The sequence below is a fragment of the Salmo salar genome, chromosome 10 (genome assembly GCF_965601325.2).
Source record: "Salmo salar chromosome 10, fSalSal1, whole genome shotgun sequence".
Classification (NCBI taxonomy): domain Eukaryota; kingdom Metazoa; phylum Chordata; class Actinopteri; order Salmoniformes; family Salmonidae; genus Salmo; species Salmo salar.
The window spans coordinates 114,665,765-114,687,898 of NC_138300.1; the positions used below are offsets into that span (position 1 = coordinate 114,665,765).

The 22,134-nt window shown below is 41.4% G+C and overlaps 1 protein-coding gene across 1 annotated transcript in view; it reads left to right on the forward strand.

Annotated features, from left to right (window-relative positions):
- Positions 1-22,134, forward strand: part of LOC106561599 (copine-8) — an 86,270-nt gene that overhangs the window by 41,982 nt on the left and 22,154 nt on the right. Inside the window, exons 6-7 of the mRNA XM_045688455.2 lie at positions 1,367-1,443; positions 5,787-5,850. Of these exons, the coding sequence (XP_045544411.1) occupies positions 1,367-1,443; positions 5,787-5,850 (141 nt within the window). The remainder of the gene's footprint in view (positions 1-1,366; positions 1,444-5,786; positions 5,851-22,134) is intronic.

Here is a 22,134-nt window from a genome sequence, read left to right on the forward strand (position 1 = left end):
AATGGACAATGACCCCAATCATCCTTCCAAAGTTGTAGCAAACTGGCTTGGACAACAAAGTCAAGGTATTGGAGTGGCCATCACAAAGCCCTGACCTCAATCCCATAGAAAATGTGTGGGCAGAACTGAAAAAGCATGTGCGAGCAAGGAGGCCTAGAAACCTGACTCAGTTACACCAGCTCTGTCAGGAGGAATGGGCCAAAATTCACCCAACTTATTGTGGGAAGCTTATGGAAGGCTACCCCGAAACATTTGACCTAAGTTAAACAATTTAAAGGCAATGCTACCAAATACTAATTGAGTGTATGTAAACTTCTGACCCACTGGGAATGTGATGAAAGAAATAAAAGCTGAAATAAATCATTCTCTGTACTATTATTCTGACATTTCACATGTGTGTTATCTATATGTTACCTGTATGTGTTACCTATGTGTTACCTGTATGTTACAATACCTGTATGTGTTACATGTATGTTACCTGTATGTGTTACCTGTATGTTACAATACCTGTATGTGTTACATGTATGTTACCTGTATGTTACAATACCTGTATGTGTTACCTATATGTTACCTGTATGTTACAATACCTGTATGTGTTACCTATATGTTACCTGTATGTGTTACCTATGTGTTACCTGTATGTTACAATACCTGTATGTGTTACATGTATGTTACCTGTATGTGTTACCTATATGTTACCTGTATGTTACAATACCTGTATGTGTTACCTATATGTTACCTGTATGTGTTACCTATGTGTTACCTATGTTTTACCTATATGTTAAAATACCTGTATGTGTTACCTATATGTTACCTGTATGTTACAATACCTGTATGTGTTACCTATATGTTACCTGTATGTGTTACCTATATGTTACCTGTATGTTACAATACCTGTATGTGTTACCTATATGTTACCTGTATGCTACCTGTATGTGTTACCTGAATGTATCATTATGTTCATCATGCCTTGTAGTCTGATCTCAAGGTCCTCATCATCTATGGATGTCATTATTCATCATATATAGTATGTATGAACAGGGAAACTTGACAACAACATTGGTCCAAACATTAATATCCTGCTGTTGTCATGGTAGTGGCTAAGCCAGGCTCTTGAGTGTTTAGGGGTTAGATGGAGGAAAAGACAGATTGAAAAGCATAGCTATAATCAGTGTCACTTTTCCATATATTCACCCTGGTCTCTGCTTGCTTGGCTTTGGTGCAATCACATTCATGCTGAACATCCTACAGAAAATACTGTACAGCAAATTACAGTTTTTCCCCATCAATCTTTTGAGGCATTTCTCTCTCTCTCTCTCTCTCTCTCTCTCTCACTCACTCACTCACTCACTCACTCACTGTGTAGGACTTCCTGGGCCAGGCGTTCTGTACCCTGGGGGAGGTGGTGGGCTCCATGGGAAGCCGCATGGAGAAACCTCTCATGTAAGTAATGTACCGTTCTCTCTCACACACACAAACACACACATCTCTGTTCCCTATCGTCGCTATTTCAGTCATATTTTGTCCTCATTATTAAAAGCCAGGCCCAAGAGGCAACATAAATTAGATGGTTTAAAGGGCTGTATTTTTTTTGCAATTTTTCATAGTAGGTATTCCATTTATGTATATTTTACGGTGGGGCCAATCTCAGTCAATTCAGGAAAAAGATTGAAATTCAATGCATTAATCCTCCTACATTACCACCTTCAGAACTCTTGGCTGTTGGCTAAGCAAGGTTACCTCAAATTATTGTTGAGTAATACAAGAACCTTGTCCATGCCTGTTTAATGAAACTCAGTTCATGTTTGTATTGAGCACAAAACCAGGCATCCCCACTGAGTTTAAAACATAAGAAATCAGTTAGCGGATGACAACTTCACTTTATCATGCAGAAACTTTTTTTAATCCACTGTATGAGATTACAGCAGTGTTGTTACTACCAGCTGGGGGGGGGGGGGGGGGGGTACCTAGCCATGTTCTCCATGGTACCTAGCCATGTTCTCCATGTGTGAACCGTGAGTGGGGTGACCCTGTGTGTGTGTGTGGGAGATTATGTACGTATGAAAATGTGTTGTTGCAGCTGAATGGGTCAGCAGAAGAATGACACACAAGACGATGATGTAGGAATGAGCTGCTGTCATCGAGTTACATAATCATCTCAGGATGCACTTTTTCTCTGTATGTGTGTGAGTGTGTGTACATATGTGTGTTTTGACTGCAGTCAGCCCACTGTATCTAAAAGAGGCCCCTTTAATTACATGGAAATGGATGAGTCAAAAGTGTGGTCACTAGATTGGATAGATAATATATACTGCTCAAAAAAATAAAGGGAACACTTAAACAACACAATGTAACTCCAAGTCAATCACACTTCTGTGAAATCAAACTGTCCACTTAGGAAGCAACACTGATTGACAATACATTTCACATGCTGTTGTGCAAATGGAATAGACAACAGGTGGAAATTATAGGCAATTAGCAAGACACCCCCAATAAAGGAGTGGTTCTGCAGGTGGTGACCACAGACCACTTCTCAGTTCCTATGCTTCCTGGCTGATGTTTTGGTCACTTTTGAATGCTGGCGGTGCTTTCACTCTAGTGGTAGCATGAGACGGAGTCTACAACCCACACAAGTGGCTCAGGTAGTGCAGCTCATCCAGGATGGCACATCAATGCGAGCTGTGGCAAGAAGGTTTGCTGTGTCTGTCAGCGTAGTGTCCAGAGCATGGAGGCGCTACCAGGAGACAGGCCAGTACATCAGGAGACGTGGAGGAGGCCGTAGGAGGGCAACAGCCCAGCAGCAGTACCGCTACCTCTGCCTTTGTGCAAGGAGGAGCAGGAGGAGCACTGCCAGAGCCCTGCAAAATGACCTCCAGCAGGCCACAAATGTGCATGTGTCTGCTCAAACGGTCAGAAACAGACTCCGTGAGGGTGGTATGAGGGCCCGACGTCCACAGGTGGGGGTTGTGCTTACAGCCCAACACCGTGCAGGACGTTTGGCATTTGCCAGAGAACACCAAGATTGGCAAATTCGCCGCTGGCGCCCTGTGCTCTTCACAGATGAAAGCAGGTTCACACTGAGCACATGTGACAGACGTGACAGAGTCTGGAGATGCCATGGAGAATGTTCTGCTGCCTGCAACATCCTCCAGCATGACCGGTTCGGCGGTGGGTCAGTCATGGTGTGGGGTGGCATTTCTTTGGGGGGCCGTACAGCCCTCCATGTGCTCGCCAGAGGTAGCCTGACTGCCATTAGGTACCGAGATGAGATCCTCAGACCCCTTGTGAGACCATATGCTGGTGCGGTTGGCCCTGGGTTCCTCCTAATGCAAGACAATGCTAGACCTCATGTGGCTGGAGTGTGTCAGCAGTTCCTGCAAGAGGAAGGCATTGATGCTATGGACTGGCCCGCCCGTTCCTCAGACCTGAATCCAATTGAGCACATCTGGGACATCATGTCTCGCTCCATCCACCAACGCCACGTTGCACCACAGACTGTCCAGGAGTTGGCGGATGCTTTAGTCCAGGTCTGGGAGGAGATCCCTCAGGAGACCATCCGCCACCTCATCAGGAGCATGCCCAGGTGTTGTAGGGAGGTCATACAGGCACGTGGAGGCCACACACACTACTGAGCCTCATTTTGACTTGTTTTAAGGACATTACATCAAAGTTGGATCAGCCTGTAGTGTGGTTTTCCACTTTAATTTTGAGTGTGACTCCAAATCCAGACCTCCATGGGTTGATAAATTGGATTTCCATTGATTATTTTGGTGTGATTTTGTTGTCAGCACATTCAACTATGTAAAGAAAAAAGTATTTAATAAGATTATTTCATTCATTCAGATCTAGAATGTGTTATTTTAGTGTTCCCTTTTATTTTTTTGAGCTGTGTAGTAGTAGATATAAGATAGTACATAGCTAAAGACCATACATACTTAACACTGTTGCCTTCAGACAGATGATATCCGGAGGTGCATGAAAGACAGACGTCTTCCATGAACTTATTCTACTGTTAAACATTTACATTTTAGTCATTTAGCAGACGCTCTTATCCAGAGCGACTTACAGTAGTGAATGCATACATTTCATACATTTTTTCCCCCGTACTGGTCCCCCGTGGGAATTGAACCCACAACCCTGGCATTGCAAACACCATGCTCTACAAACTGAGCCACACAGGACTGTATACCTCTTTTACACTATCCTGTGATACCCACCAGAACCGTACTGTGATGGTCCAGATTTTCTTTTCACTTTGTCGGTTCTAGTGCCGACAAAACCGTTTTAATGGTAGATAGGTGAGACAGAAGAGTATAGATCAGGTCATGGTATCAAAGTCCGATGCTCATGTCATCCCTTTTCTAGACTATAGATAATATATCTTTCTTTATGTTGTATTGTCACATACACCAGATAGGTGTTCTGAAATGTGTTGTTTTATAGGGTAAGCCATAGCAATACAGCACCCTGGAGCAAATGTGTGTTAAGTGCTTTGCTCAAGGGCACAGACAGATTTTTCACCTTGTCGACTCAGGTATTCAAACCGGCAACTTTTCGTTTACTGGCCCAACGCTCTAACCGTTAAGCTACCTGCTGCCCTAATGAACCACATCAGAACCACATCAAGTGTGTAGAGAATCTAATTGAAGGACTTGTATGAACTGCACAGTTTATTCAATGTTATTCCTGTTCTACTTAATCCCTTCCATCTCTTTCATATTCTCCCTCTGTCTTCCTCCTCCTCTCTCTCTCTCTCTCTCTCTCTCTCTCGCTCTCTCTCGCTCTCTCTCTCGTTCACTGTCCCTTTCTCATTTTTCTTTCTCTCTCACACTATCTCTCTCTCTTGTTCGCTTTCGCGCTCTCTCTCCATTTCTCTCGTTCACTATCCCTCTCTCTCTTGTTCTTTCTCTCTCACACTGTCTCTCTCTCTCTTGTTCGCTCTCGCGCTCTCGCTCCCTTTCTCTCTCGTTCACTATCTCTCTCACGCTCTCGCTCCCAATCTTGCTCTCTCTCATTCTCTCTCTCTCTTTCTCTGTCGTTCACTATCTCTCTCTCTCTCTCTCTCTCGTTCTCTTTCTCTCTCGTTCACTATCTCTCTCGTTCTCTTGCGCTCTCTCTCTCTCTTGTTCTCTTGCTCTCTCTCTCTCTCTCTCTCTCTTGTTCTCTTGCTCTCTCTCTCTCTCTCTCTCTCTCTCTCTCTCTCTCCCTCCCGTTCTGTTTCGTGTCTCTCTATCACGCTCAGTCTCTCGTTCACTATTTCACTGACTTTCTCTCCTCCTCTCTCACACTGTCTCTCTCCATCTCCCTTTCTCTTGCTCTGTTGTTGTCCCCCCCCCCCCTCAATGCCAAGGTTTTGTGCTCACTGCTCACCCAGTCAGTTCATTTCAGAGTGCCTCTCACTCCCTGTGCCTCTGAGAGCCCCTCAAGTCTCAGACACCAGATGGATTTCAAAGACTCACTTAAATTTTACATCGATTTTCCTCCATGCATGTTATTGCATAATCCCGGCTCTCCTTAGCCAAATTAAAACAACATTGCTCTCTCTCCAGTCTGAACCAAGGCTTTGGCTTCTAACATTCATTTAATTTGTCTGTTTTCTGACTTGGTGAAGTTTGTTCTGTATGTTGGCATTCTGTACAAAACACTAAGCCTAGGCCTCATGGAAGCTATTGACGATTCACGCATGACATGGATGTGGACGGACGGCGAGCCATGAATAAATAATGAAATGTACAGTAACATAGATAGAAGAAGGATTCCAATCCCTTTTTTGTGTGTTGTGACAGTGGGATTCCAGGGAAGAAGTGTGGAACTATCATAGTGAGAGCAGAGGAGCTGAGCAACTGCAGGGTGAGTTATTTTTATGTGTTTAAAAAAACTCACTTGCAGTATGAAGCTGTTGTTTAGCCCCTTGAATGAACAGGCATCATCAAAATGGACAAATTTGGCCTTTTAAACAGTGGATGTTTAGTCATACATATCCACATACTCCAACAAACAAACACACGCACACACTCACGTATGCGAACACACATGCACAAACATTATTTTAAGTGTAAGCACAGAAATCACACATTGCCTGTTTCCCAACGAGTAGCTCCCTATGTACTGCAGTGACCTTAAACCCAACACCTACAGTTCCTTTGGAAAGTATTCAGACTCCTTGACTTTTTCCACTACATTTTCCATAATGACAAAGTGAAAACAGAAATACGTTATTTACATAAGTATTCAGACCCTTTGCTATAAGACTGGAAATTGAGCTCAGATGCATCCTGTTTGTTTCCATTGATCATCATTGAGATGTTTCTACAACTTGATTGATGGCCACCTGTGGTAAATTCAATTGATTGGACATGATTTGTAAAGACACACCCTGTCTATATAAGGTCCCACACTTGACAGCAATTCTATAGGAAGAGAGATGGCAGATTCTTTCAAACAACACTTTATTATAAGATTTGCAAAAATGGAGAATCAACCATCCGCTCAACAGCGCATAGTTTCGTGACCGTCCCACCTAGTTTCGTGTTTTGTGACCGTCCCACCTAGCCCAGAGAGGTTATCCCTGTTTTACACTGCCATGAGTGGCATGCTAATGACAGATCGGTATCTCAATGCAGTCTAAATTACTATACATTTTCGCAGTGTGCAGACCTCCACAATCAACCTTATACCCCCAAACAAACAATTACGGGCAAGGTTGACCCCCCCCTCCTGGCACTCATCCTTCTGGCGTGTCTTCATGTTCTTCTTCAGATAGTGTTTCATAGTTTTCTACTGCATCATTGATTGTATGTTGTTTTACTCCATGTGTAACTCTGTGTTTTTGTATGTTGTCGAACTGCTTTGCTTTATCTTGGCCAGGTCGTAATTGTAAATGAGAACTTGTTCTCAACTTGCATACCTGGTTAAATAAAGGTGAAATAAAAATAAAATAAACAAAAATAGTTGAAAACTCAATCAATGGTGTCAGTTCTAGGCTTTTATAGAGAAGCACATTCTTTTTGTATACATGGCAGTCAGCAGATAGTGTGTAAAAGGCAATTAGTTGTCTGTGCAGATTTAAGATAGCACGAGGTTGATAGCCCGATGGCTCAACCATCTAGCTGCATTCACAACAGCAAACACTATAATATCCATGTGACCTTCTGTAGACAGTAAATCCACAGGATGACGTTTGGGTGATGTGGTCACACCCAAATGGACCTTAGCTATATGCCCAATCTTGTCTGATATGCCCAATCTTGCCTGATACAAAGGCAAGTTTGTATCAGGTTAGAAAAGACACAGGCATATAACGAGATATTTCTTTAAACAGTAAAGCACAGGATAGCATGACTAATGATGTAATTTTCCACAACATTTCCTCCCTTTTGAGACTAAGTCTCAACCTAATAGAAAATGACTAACAAGTATTTTCAATAAACAAGCATTAACACGAAGAAAAAAATGGAAAAGGAAAGACTTTCTTACACATAGTATATTACAATTGTAAATGACCTCCATTGTCATTGAGTTTCAATCCTTCACATAGTGCAATTCATTCTCAGAAGGGAGAAAGGAACATATGAATTTAACATCAGTACATACTTTATCACCACACAAAAGGCAATTGCTTCGTTGAGACTGTCCATATTGCGACAGGGTCACCATGACGGTAGGCCCTTACTCTACCGTGGGAGCATTATTCACATAACCCCCGCTGTGAGCATGGCATATGGACATGTTGCACCATTAACTAAATGTTTTTTACCTTGGTGTTATGGATTATCATCATCTTCATCAGACATGTAATCAGACATAGGAAATAAATCAGATAAATAGGGTTCTGAGGCGTCTCCTTCGGGGATCAGTAATGGCATGGAAAGAATTGCCTCAACGACTTTGCTGCACAATTTCTAAACACAAGTTTTAATAATATAAAAAATAACTAAGCCATAAATTAACCAATGAAATATTGTAGCTACCATACCACCAAATAATGACTGAACCCATCCAAATGGATTCCAATCATTGTCTGGTTGGGTTTTTTTTGCGAAATCATCTCTAAGCTTTTCAGATGTTCCACTACAATAGTAAAGTTACCCTCACCCTGGGGTATGAATGTACAGCAATGGTCATCTATCATTTGACACACTCTGTCCCTGTATGTACTTAGCCTCTGGCTACAAATATATTTTGCACAATTAATCATTCTATCTAACCCATAATACATTAGTCACTACTGCTAGTCCACTTACATAGTTATAAACATACAAAACATGCTCAAGTCAATTGTACTGTATCATCCAGAAATTCATATGTATTGATGTTCTTTAACAATGGAATTCTGATAACTTCTTTAAAACAACATCCCTACTATCAATGTTATATAACCCACATTTAGAATGACAGTCTTCAATGCTCCACATTGAGTTTATCACTCAAATTCAAGACCCTCAACTTAGCACACACCAACACAGGTAGAATGCATATTTACAAACAGGGAACCATATATAGACAGTTTGTACTACTTATTACCAGTATTAACTTTTTTCATTATGGCCCCTGTTTATCCTGTATGGGCTAGGGGGCAGTATTTTCACGACCAGATAAAAAACGTACCCGATTTAAACTGGTTACTACTCTTGCCGAGAAATGAGAATATGCATATTATTAGTAGATTTGGATAGAAAACACTCTGAAGTTTCTAAAACTGTTTGAATGGTGTCTGTGAGTATAACAGAACTCATATAGCAGGCAAAAACCTGAGAAAATTCCAAGCAGGAAGTGGCCTATCTGAGAATTTGTAGTTCTTCTTTTGATTCTCTATCGAAACTACAGTATCTGTGCAGTTACGTTGCACTTTCTAAGGCTTCCATTGGCTGTCTAAAGCCTTCAGAAAGCGGATTGAGGTGTCTTCTGTCTCTGGGCAGAGTATAGTAGCTCAGTTTCTCAGTGGTCTGCCTGGTGACAAAGAGATTGGATATGCGTGTTCACGCGAGCACGCTGTTTTTTATTTTCCTCTTTGAATGAATACACTTTTGTCCGGTTGGAATATTATCGCTATTTTACGAGAAAAATACAAAAAAAAAAAGATTTTAAACAGCGTTTGACATGCTTCTAAGTACGGTAATGGAACATTTTGAATTTTTTTATCTTGAAATGCGCTCGCGCATTACCCTTTGGATAGTGACCTGAATGCACGAACAAAACGGAGGTAGTTGGACATAACTATGGATTATTTGGAACAAAAACAACATTTCTTGTGGAAGTAGCAGTCCTGGGAGTGCATTCTGACGAAGATCAGCAAAGGTAATACAATATTTCTAATACTAATTCTGAGTTTAGTGTGCTCCGAACTTGGCGATTGTCAAAATAGCTAGCCGTGATGGCTTAGCTATGTACTCAGAATATTGAAAAATGTGCTTTCGCCGAAAAGCTATTTTAAAATCTGACATAGCGATTGCATGAAGGAGTTATAATTCATAAAATAATTGTTATGTATTTTGTCAACGTTAATGATGAGTAATTTAGTAAATTCACCGGAAGTTTTTGTTGGGAATGCATGTTCTGAACATCATACGCCAATGTAAAAAGCTGTTTTTGGATATAAATATGAACTTCATTGAACAAAACATACATGTATTGTATAACATAATGTCCTAGGAGTGTCATCTGATGAAGATCATCAAAGGTTAGTGCTTCATTTAGCTGTGTTTTGGGTTTTTGTGACATATATGCTTGCTTTGAAAATGGCTGTGTGATTATTTTGGTCTATGTACTCTCCTAACATAATCTAATGTTTTGCTTTCGCTGTAAAGCCTTTTTGAAATCGGACAATGTGGTTAGATTAACGAGAGTCTTATCTTTAAAATGGTGTAAAATAGTCGTATGTTTGAAAAATTGAAATAATTGCATTTTTGAGGTTTTTGTATTTCGCGCCACGCTGTTCCACTGGCTGTTGAATAGAGTGGGACGGTCACGTCCCACCTAGCCCAGAGAGGTTATCCCTGTTTTACACTGCCATGAGTGGCATGCTAATGACAGATCGGTATCTCAATGCAGTCTAAATTACTATAGATTTTTGCAGTGTGCAGACCTCCACAATCAACCTTATACCCCCAAACAAACAATTACGGGCAAGGTTGACCCCCCTCCTCCTGGCACTCATCCTTCTGGCGTGTCTTCGTGTTCTTCTTCAGATAGTGTTTCAGTTTGTCTTTCAAATGGCGACATGTTCAAAGTGGATGGCCCTTTATAATGTATAATGCCTCTCACCTGAGCCGCCATTTTCCTTTACAGTCCCCCAACAGCATGAAGGAAGTTGACAGGATCTCTCTCCATGCTCACTCCACGTGGACTCATGTCACACTCCTGAGAGAAAAAGCATGAGAGAAAAGGCAGTTGATACCTTCGACTGGATGCTGTGTACAGGTTGCTGGCTCAGACTCAGGTCTCACGGTAGGAAGGTGAAGGAAAAGGTTGTAGTGAACGCCATTTCTTCAGCCGGTTAGGGGGGTTGAGGTTCACACTGTTCTTGACTATCAATTTATACCTTGCATGCATCTAGACACCATCTGTGGTCACCTTCACCATAACCTCAAAAAAGGACAGACCAAAACAACAGTTTAAGGCATTTTTCATTCAGAAAAATATTTCTCGTATGACAAATTATTACCTTCCCAATTTTCTTAAATCAACATTCCTAAAACAAATGTCAAAGAGCATAACAACACACTTGTTGAAACCATTTTGAAAATGTGCTTATACTCCCTCATCATACTGACAACCTCCCCGCAGAGTTATCCCTTAGGGAGGAATCCCAACCGTATAGCAGACCCAACCTGGTGAGATTTGTATCAAACAAGACAAAAACAAACAAACAACACAACAACAGCAATACACTTCTTCATATTAATCTAGAGGTGGGAAAAAGGTTTCCTTCTTTCATAGGCAGACATGTGAAGAAACACATTTGCATATTTACCAAAAGCCCCAAGGGACTAGTAACTAAAAACAACAACACTGCCTGTTAAATAAAAAATTACCAAATTAGAATAACAAATCAAATTAGAATTACAACTCTTGATAACTCATAAGGTAATGGCAAAATAGACTAGAGACAGGTGTCCCTCATTCAGGGCAGCTCTCGCTCTCCTTCTCGTGCTCTGAATCACGCACAGGACTAATGGTAAACGATAAACTTCTTACTAATCAGTGTTTATATATTACATTTAAATCTCACCCAATGTCTCCAGTCTTTCTAGTGGGGGTGATCAGGCCTTACCAGGAAGTCTGCTACTCTTTGTTTATTATCTATGCATAGTCACTTTAACTCTACCTAAATGTGCCTCCACACATTGACTCTGTACTGGTACCCCCTGTATATAGCCTCGCTAATGTTATTTTACTGCTGCTCTTTAATTATTTGTTACTTAATGTTTTATTTTACATTTTTTTACTTATCTATTTTTTACTTAACACATATTTTTCTTAAAACATCTTAAATCATTGTTGGTTAAGGGCTTGTAAGTAAGTATTTCACTGTAAGGTCTACACCTGCGGTCTCACCCAAACAGACCTTAGCTATACGCCCAGTCTTATGACTAAGTCCCAGAAAGGCAAGTTCGTATCAAGTTTAAAAAAAACTGTAGCATATAACAAGAGACAATTCTTTAAACAGTAAAACATGGGATAACATGACTAATTATGTAATTTTCCACGACACTGCATGTCAGAGCAAAAACCAAACCATGAGGTCGAAGAGCTCCGAGACAGGATTGTGTCGAGGCACAGATCTGGGGAAGCGTACCAAAAAATGTCTGCAGATCCCCAAAACACAGTGGCCTCCATCATTCTTAAATGGAAGAAGTTTGGATGGTCACTCTGACAGAGCTCTAGAGTTCCTCTGTGGAGATGGGACAACCTTACAGAAGGACAACCATCTCTGCAGCACCACACCAATCAGGCCTTTATGGTAGTGGCCAGACGGAAGCCACCCCTCAGTATCAAATCAAATCAAATCAAATTTATTTTTATATAGCCCTTCGTACATCAGCTGATATTCTCAAAGTACTGTACAGAAACCCAGCCTAAAACCCCAAACAGCAAGCAAAGCATGTGAAAGAAGCACGGTGGCTAGGAAAAACTCCCTAGGAAAAACTCCCTAGAAAGGACAAAAACCTAGGAAGAAACCTAGAGAGGAACCAGGCTATGAGGGGTGGCCAGTCCTCTTCTGGCTGTGCAGGGTGGATATTATAACAGAACATAGTCAAGATGTTAGAATGTTAAAATGTTCATAAATGACCAGCATGGTCAAATAATAATAATCATAGTAGTAGGGTGCAACAAGCACGTCCGGTGAGCAGGTCAGGGTTCCATAGCCGCAGGCAGAACAGTTGAAACTGGAGCAGCAGCACGGCCAGGTGGACTGGGGACAGCAAGGAGTCATCATACCAGGTAGTCCTGAGGCATGGTCCTAGGGCTCAGGTCCTCCGAGAGAAAGACAGAAAGAGAGAATTAGAGAGAGCATATTTAAATACACACAGGACACCGGATAAGACAAGAGAAATACTCCAGATGTAACAGACTGACCCTAGCCCCCCGACACATAAACTACTGCAGCATAAATACTGGAGGCTGAGACAGGAGGGATCAGAAGACACTGTGGCCCCATCCGATGATACCCCCGGACAGGGCCAAACAGGCAGGATATAACCCCACCCACTTTGCCAAAGCACAGCCCCCACACCACTAGAGGGATGTCTCCAACCACCAACTTACCATCCTAAGACAAGGCCGAGTATAGCCCACAACAATCTCCGCCATGGCACAACCCAAGGGGGGGGGGGGCGCCAACCCAGACAGGAAGACCACGTCAGTGACTCAACCCACTCAAGTGACGCACCCCTCCCATGGACGGCATGGAAGAACACCAGTAGGCCAGTGACTCAGCCCCTGTAAAAGGGTTAGAGGCAGAGAATCCCAGTGGAAAGAGGGGAACCGGCAAGGCAGAGACAGCAAGGGCGGTTCGTTGCTCCAGCCTTTCCGTTCACCTTCACACTCCTGGGCCAGACTATACTTAATCATAGGACCTACTGAAGAGATAAGTCTTCAGTAAAGACTTAAAGGTTGAGACTGAGTCTGCGTCTCTCACATTGGTAGGCAGACCATTCCATAAAAATGGAGCTCTATAGGAGAAAGCCCTACCTCCAGCCGTTTGCTTAGAAATTCTAGGGACAATTAGGAGGCCTGCGTCTTGTGACCGTAGCGTACGTGTAGGTATGTAGGGCAGGACCAAATCGGAAAGATAAGTAGGAGCAAGCCCATGTAATGCTTTGTAGGTTAGCAGTAAAACCTTGAAATCAGCCCTTGCCTTAACAGGAAGCCAGTGTAGGGAGGCTAGCACTGGAGTAATATGATCAAATTTTTTGGCTCTAGTCAGGATTCTAGCAGCCGTATTTAGCACTAACTGAAGTTTATTTAGTGTTTTATCCGGGTAGCCGGAAAGTAGAGCATTGCAGTAGTCCAGCCTAGAAGTAACAAAAGCATGGATTAATTTTTCTGCGTCATTTTTGGACAGAAAATTTCTGATTTTTGCAATGTTACGTAGATGGAAAAAAGCTGTCCTTGAAACAGTCTTGATATGTTCTTCAGTAAAAGGCACATGACAGCTCACTTGAAGTTTGCCAAAAGGCACCTAAAGACTCTCAGACCATGAGAAACAAGATTCTCTGGTCTGATGAAACCAAGATTGAACTCAAGATTGAAAAGACGATCAGTATTTACCTGGCTAAAAGAAAAGGAATATAATATCTATTGTTTACAGGAAACTCATTCAACAATTTTAGGTGAAGTTTTGTGGAAAAAGGACTGAGGGGGCAAAATATATTTCTCCCATGGGTGATGGTATTAATAAACAGTCATTTTGATCCAAATGTGCAAATTGTCCAAACAGATCATCAAGGTAGATGGATTATTTTAAATATGTTATTGGACAATAAACAGATATGGCTTATTAACCTATACGATCCAAATAATGATGATCCAAGCTTCTTTGAAAATATTTATGAGAATTTATCAACTCTACAATCAACACTAGACTCTATTATTATGGTGGTGGACTTAGATACCTGTAACGCCCTGGCCATAGAGAGGGGTTTATGTTCTTTATTTTGGTTAGGCCAGGGTGTTTAGGGTTTTGGGTATTGTGGGTAATTGTTTTTGTTAGTGTTTGCACCTGACAGGACTGTTTTGGCTGTTAGTTTTTCTTGTTTTTTGTATAGTGTTCACGTTGTTCTATTAAAATTCTAATGATGAACACATCCTCTGCTGCACCTTGGTCTACTTCCACAGACAGCTGTTACAATACCTCTATGGACCGTAAAGAAAATCACACTACAAACTATCATCCTCAGACACTTTAGGAAATCATAAATGTCATGGATATATTGGAAGTAGTGGATATATTGAGGCTTAAATACCCTGACCTAGTGAGATATACATGGCAGAGGCTTAATCAAGCTAGTCGTCTTGATTACATTCTTATGTCATTCTCTCTGGCACCAAAAGTTTAAAAAGTGTTGATAGGGGACAGAATGCAGTAGGATCACATAATTGGCATATATATTACTCCTACAGAATTTCCACGTGGGCGAGGATATTGGAAATTTAATCAAAGCCTCTAGATGATAAATTGTTTATAACTAGGACAGAATCATTTATAACTGACTTTTTCAGACACAACATAGGTACAACAGATCCACTTATTATGTGGGACACTTTTAAATGTGCCTTTATTTATTTCACCTTTATTAACCAGGTAGGCTAGTTGAGAACAAGTTCTCATTTACAACTGCAACCTGGCCAAGATAAAGCAAAGCAGTTTGACACAAACAACAACACAGAGTTACACATGGAATAAACAAACATACAGTCAATAATACAGTAGAAAAAGTATATATACAGTGTGTGCAAATGAGGTAGGATAAGGGAGGTAAGGCAATAAATAGGCCATGTGGCAAAGTAATTACAATATAGCAATGAAACACTGTAATAGTAGATGTGCAGAAGATGAATGTGCAAGTAGAGATACTGGGGTGCAAAGGAGCAAGATAAATAAATACAGTATGGGGATGAGGTAGTTGGATGGGCTATTTACAGATGTGCTATGTACAGGTGCAGTGATCTGTGAGCTGCTCTGACAGCTGGTGCTTAAAGCTAGTGAGGGAGATATGAGTCTCCAGCTTCAGTGATTTTTGCAGTTCGTTCCAGTCATTAGCAGCAGAGAACTGGAAGGAAAGGCGGCCAAAGGAAGAATTGGCTTTGGGGGTGACCAGTGAGATATACCTGCTGGAGCGCGTGCTACGGGTGGGTGCTGCTATGGTGACCAGTGACCTGAGATAAGGCGGGGCTTTACCTAGCAGAGACTTGTAGATGACCTGGAGCCAGTGGGTTTGGCAGGGGCGAGTATGAAGCGAGGGCCAGCCAATGAGAGCGTACATGTCGCAGTGGTGGGTAGTATATGGGGCTTTGGTGACAAAACGGATGGCACTGTAATAGACTGCATCCAATTTGTTGAGTAGAGTGTTGGAGTGTTGCAATTTGGAAATGACATCGCCAAAGTCAAGGATCGGTAGGATGGTCAGTTTTACTAGTGTATGTTTGGCAGCATGAGTGAAGGATGATTTGTTGCGAAATAGGAAGCCGATTCTAGATTTAATTTTGGATTGGAGATGCTTAAAACCTGTTGGGGCTAGGGGGCAGTATTGAGAAATTTTGAAAAAAATATGTGCTTAACTGCCTCCTACACCAACTCAGAAGCTAGGATATGCATATTATTAACACATTCGGATAGAAAACACTCAGAATTTTCTAAAACAGTTTGAATGGTGTCTGTAAGTATAACAAAACTAATATTGCAGGCAAAAACCTGTGAAAAATAGATTTAAAAAAATGTGAATTTTGTGACTGTACTATTTAGTGTCATTGTTTTATAGATACCATAGTGAGAAAGGATTCATTTCGCAACTCCTACGGCTTCCACTAGATGTCAACGATCTTTATAAAGTTGTTTGAAGCGTCTATGAAAAACAGAGAGCAAATTAGAATGCAAGGAAGTTGACATGTCGTCACTTCATTTTTTTGCGCCTGCGCATAAATCTGAGAAGCGTGAGTTTGTCATAATTGTTTATCTAGACATAGGATAGGTTGTGTGAAAATATTACTGATGTTTAACGTTAAAAATGGACCAAAAGATTAATGCTAAACAACGTTTGACATGTTTGAACGAACGTAAATAGATTATTTACTAGGTTTTTTTAGCTTTTCGGCGTGATTTTACACCCCCCCCCACCACGTTTTGTGGGAGCATAATGAACGCTAACTACTTGGTGTTATTTGGACATAAATTATGAACTTTGTCAAAAGAAACCACATTTGTTCCGGACCTGGGATTCCTGGCAGTGCCTTCTGATGGAGATAATCAAAGGTAAGGGGATATTTACAATGTTATTATCGATATTAGATGATGCTAACTGTATAGCATAGCACCCCGTTTATTGCAAAATGTGATTTCCCAGTAAAGTTATTTTGAGATCTGGCCATTCGGTAGCAATTACGAGATGATAATATATTATTCTTTGAATGACAATATTATAATTTACCAATGTTTTCGAATAGTAATTTTGTTATGTTCACCGGAAGCATTTCAGAGAAGAAAAAAATCTGAATTTCACGCTACTGTAAAATGCTGTTTTTGGATATAAATATGAACTTGATGGAACAAAAAATGCATGTATTGTATAACATAATGTCCTAGGAGTGTCATCTGATGGAGATTGTCAAAGGTTGGTGCATAATTGTAGCTGGTTTCTGCTTTTGGTGACGCCTGACCTTGAATTGAAACTGGATGTTTGTACTTTTGTGGCTATGTACTGTCCTAACATAATCTAACTTTATGCTTTTGCCATAAAGCCTCTTTGAAAATCGAACAATGTGGTTAGATTAAGGAGATGTTTATCTTTTAAATTGTGTAAAATAGTTGATTGTTTGAGAAATTGAAATTATTAGATTTTTGATGTTTTGAATTTTCAGCCTTGTTAGCAATCCCGTCTCGGGGTTCATTGCTAACCTGTAGCCCCAACAGGTTAATGTGAGTCTGGAAGGAGAGTTTACAGTCTAACCAGACACCTAGGTATTGGTAGTTGTCAACATATCCTAAGTCAGAAACGTTCAGAGTAGTGATGCTGGACGTGCGGGCAGGTGCGGGCAGTGATCGGTAGAAGAGCAGGCATTTCATTTTACTTGCATTTAAGAGCAGTTGGAGGCCACGGAAGGAGAGTTGTATGGCATTGATGCTCATCTGGAGGTTAGTTAACACAGTGTCCAAAGAAGGGCCAGAGATATACAGAATGGTGTCATTTGCGCAGAGGTGGATCAGAGAATCACCAGCAGCAAGAGCGACATCGTTGATGTATACAGAGAAGAGAGTCGGCCCGAGAATTGAACCCTGTGGCACCCCCATAGAGACTGCCAGAGGTCCGGACAACAGGCCCTCCGATTTGACACACCAGAGAAGTAGTTGGTGAACCAGGCGAGGCAATCATTTGAGAAATCAAGGCTGTTGAGTCTTGTGATAAGAATGTGGTGATTGACAGAGTCGAAAGCCTTGGCCAGGTCGATGAATACGGCTGCACAGTAATGTCTCTTATCGATGGCGGTTATGATATCGTTTAGGACCTTGAGCGTGGCTGAGGTGCACCCATGCCAGCTCTGAAACCAGATTGAATAGCGGAGAAGTTACGGTGGGATTCGAAATGGTCGGTAATCTGTTTGTTAACTTGGCTTTCGAAGACCTTAGAAAGGCAGGGTAGGATAGATATTGGTCTATAGCAGTTTGGGTCTAGAGTGTCTCCCCCTTTAAAGAGGGGGATGACCGTGGCAGCTTTCCAATCTTTGGGACTCTCAGACAATACGAAAGAGAGGTTGAACAGGCTAGTAATAGGGGTTGCAACAATTTCGGCAGATAATTTTAGAAAGAGAGGGTCTAGATTGTCTAGCACGGCTGATTTGTAGGGGTCCAGATTTTGCAGCTCTTTCAGAACATCAGCTATCTGGATTTGGGTGAAGGAGAAATGGGGGAGGCTTGGGCGAGTTGCTGTGTGGGGTGCAGGGCTGTTGATCGGGGTAGGGGTAGCCAGGTGGAAAGCATGGCCAACCGTAGAAAAGTGCTTATTGAAATTCTCAATGATTGTGGATTTATCGGTGGTGACAGTGTTTCCTAGCCTCAGTGCAGTGGGCAGCTGGGAGGAGGTGCTCTTATTCTCCATGGACTTTACAGTGTCCCAGAATTTTTTTGAGTTTGTGCTACAGGATGAGAATTTCTGCTTGAAAAAGCTAGCCTTAGCTTTCTTAACTGCCTGTGTATATTGGTTCCTAACTTCCCTGAAAAGTTGCATATCATGGGGGCTATTCGATGCTAATGCAGAACGCCACAGGATGTTTTTGTGCTGGTCAAGGGCAGTCAGGTCTGGAGAGAACCAAGGGCTATATCTGTTCCTGGTTCTACATTTTTTGAATGGGGCATGCTTATTTAAGATGGTGAGGAAGGCACTTTTAAAGAATAACCAGGCATCCTCTACTGACGGGATGAGGTCAATATCCTTCCAGGATACCCGGGCCAGGTCGATTAGAAAGGCCTGCTCACTGAAGTGTTTTAGGGAGCGTTTGACAGTGATGAGGGGTGGTTGTTTGACCGCAGACCCATTACGGATGCAGGCAATGAGGCCATGATCGCTGAGATCTTGGTTGAAAACAGCAGAGGTGTATTTGGAGGGCAAGTTGGTTAGGATGACATCATTGAGGGTGCCCGTGTTTACGGATTTGGGGTTGTACCTGATGGGTTCATTGATCATTTGTGAGAGATTGAGGGCATCAAGCTTAGATTGTAGGATGGCCGGGGTGTTAAGCATGTCCCAGTTTAGGTCACCTAGCAGCACAAGCTCTGAAGATAGATGGGGGGCAATCAATTCACATATGGTGTCCAGGGCACAGCTGGGGGCAGAGGGTGGTGTGGTGGTTCATTTCTTTACTATCAAATGAGGAGAGACAAACTTATCACACAAGTCAGAGTTATACTTAAACTAAATCTTTAATAATGAGAGCTTTGCAATAGCAATGACTTGTCAACGATTCACCATTTCTAATGAGCCGTTGAGTTTGGCGAGACAAAAGCACAAATGTCTTTTATAGCCAAGATACACCCCTTTCAACCTACATGACAAACAACAGATACATAGAATGTGTCACAAGGTTAAGACTCCAAACTGGAACCATCTCTCCCTGGTACGGTATAGAGCAGAAACATAAACTCATGCTCTGGTATGCTCTTTAGGTTTTATCACCCAAAGACATTGTAAATTTCCTCTGTCAGTGTTATCTCTCAGAGGCACATCCTCAGTAGAACACACACACAATAGTTAACAGAATACTCTGTTCTGTTGAATAAAACAACCATTTGATGCAATAAAAGCATTATAACATAATCTTGCAATTTTTCCATGACAGTGGTCTATAGCAAGCGGCAACGATGAGAGACTTGTTTCTGGAAAGGTGGATTTTTAAAAGTAGAAGCTCGAATTGTTTGGATACAGACCTGGATAGTAAGACAGATCTCTGCAGGCTATCTCTGTAGTAGATTGCAACACCGCCCTCTTTGGCAGTTCTATCTTGTCGGAAGATGTTGTAGTTAGGGATGGAAATTTCAGGGTTTTTGGTGGTCTTCCTAAGCCAGGATTCAGACACGGCTAGGACATCCGGGTTGGCAGAGTGTGCTAAAGCAGTGAATAAAACAAATTTAGGGAGGAGGCTTCTAATGTTAATATGCATGAAACCAAGGCTTTTACAGTTACAGAAGTCAGCAAATGAGAGCACCTGGGGAGTAGGAGTAGAGCTAGGCACTGCAGGGCCTGGATTAATTTTACATCCCCAGAGGAACAGAGGAGGAGTAGGATAAGGGTAAGGCTAACGGCTAACAGAATTGGTCGTCTAGTACGTTCGGAACAGAGAGTAAAAGGAGCAGGTTTCTGGGCGCGATAGAATAGGTTCAAGGCATAATGTACAGACAAAGGTATGGTAGGATGTGAGTACATTGGAGGTTAACCTAGGCATTGAGTAATGAGGAGAGAGATATTGTCTTTAGAGGCGTTTAAACCAGGTGATGTCACCGCATATGTGGGAGGTGGAACTAAATGGTTGGTTAAGGCATATTGAGCAGGGCTAGATGCTCTACAGTGAAATAAGACAATAATCACTAACCAGGACAGTAATTGACAAGGCATATTGATATTAGTGGTTGGGGTGGCTGGAGACATGGCGATTCAGACAGCTAGCAGGCCGGGGCACAAGTTGAGGTTTAGAAAAGTACAAAAAAAGATATGTGAAGAAAAATATATAAAAAGATATATACATGGGACACGACAAGATGAAGGACAAAGACGTCTGACTGCTACACCATCGTGGATTAAGAGGCCATGCAATTTAGAGGCCATGCAATTCAGTACTCATCTATAAAACAAAAGCAATTTAGATCAAAAGAGTCCATATTAACAAAGGAAATTGAAGGACTAACAGTACAGTTAGATAGCAATAACAACTGTACCATAGAGGCACAGAATAAGTTAGAGGAAAAACAAAAAGAAATGGAGGAACTTATTCAAGAAAGATCCAATGTAACATATTATAAAAAATAAAGCGAACTGGATGGAAAATGGGGAAAAATGCACCAAATTATTTTTCAATCTTCAATATAGAAATGCTACCAAAAAAAATGTATTGAAACTTGTTACAAATGATGTAGTCGCGCATGAGTAATCCTTCTAACCCCCCCCCTTAAAAGATTTAGATGCACTATTGTAAAGTGGTTGTTCCACTGAATATCATAAGGTGAATGCACCATTTTGTAAGTCGCTCTGGATAAGAGCGTCTGCTAAATGACTTAAATGTAATGTAAATGTAAATGTAATGATTCACCGAATTATATTTTGAAAGAGGAAGTAAAGTACTTTAATAAGAATATGTTTTCATTTCAGTCTCCTCCATCTCCTCTAACCGAAGCTAATTGTATGGATTTCTTTCCTAATAATAATGTAAAATTAACATCTGTACAGAAAGACTCATGTGAAGGCCAAATTACAGAGGAGGAACTTCTTGATGCAATTAAACTCTTTAAGGCTGGGAAAACTCCAGGGCTGGATGGCATACCAGTGGAAGTATACCAATTTTTTTTTGATATACTCAGAGGACCATTATTAGCATGTTTTAACAACTCCTATATAAATGGTAGATTATCGGACACACAACAAGAAGGTCTGATATCGTTATAACTGAAACAGGACCTGTCACGCTTGTCGTCGGTTAAAGAGGACCAAAACGCAGCAGGTATGTGAATGCTCATCTCGACGTTTTAATGAATACAAAATGAACACCAAAATAACAAACAGAAATAACGATCGACTGACAGTCTGCAAGGCACAAGGCGAACACAGAACAATCACCCACAAATAACAAACACAAACACACCCTAATATATGGGACTCTCAATCAAAGGCAGATAGACAACACCTGCCTTCAACTGAGAGTCCCAACCCCAATTAACCAAACATAGAAACAGACATACTAGACTAAACATAGAATACCTGAAAACCAAACAGTGCCCAAAAACCCCGGAATACTTAAACCAAATGCCCCTTCAACAAAACACACCACCCCGAACCACATAAAACGAATACCCTCTGCCACGTCCTGACCAAACTACAATACCAATTAACCTTATACTGGCCAGGACGTGACAGGACCCAAGTGGTATATATAAAGATCCAGTTCATTTAATAAATTGGAGGCCTCTTACACTTCAGTGCTGTGATGCAAAAATCCTAGCTAAATGCTTGGCGCATAGATTGAAAAAAGTATTGTCAGATACTATTTGTCCTAATCAGACAGTTTTTTTTACATGGACGATACACTGTAGATAATATAAGACAAGTACTGGAAACAATAGAATTCTATGAAATAATGGGGACACCAGGCCTGGTTTTCATAGCTGATTTTGAAAAGGCTTTTGATAAAGTATGAATGGAGTTTATAAATTCC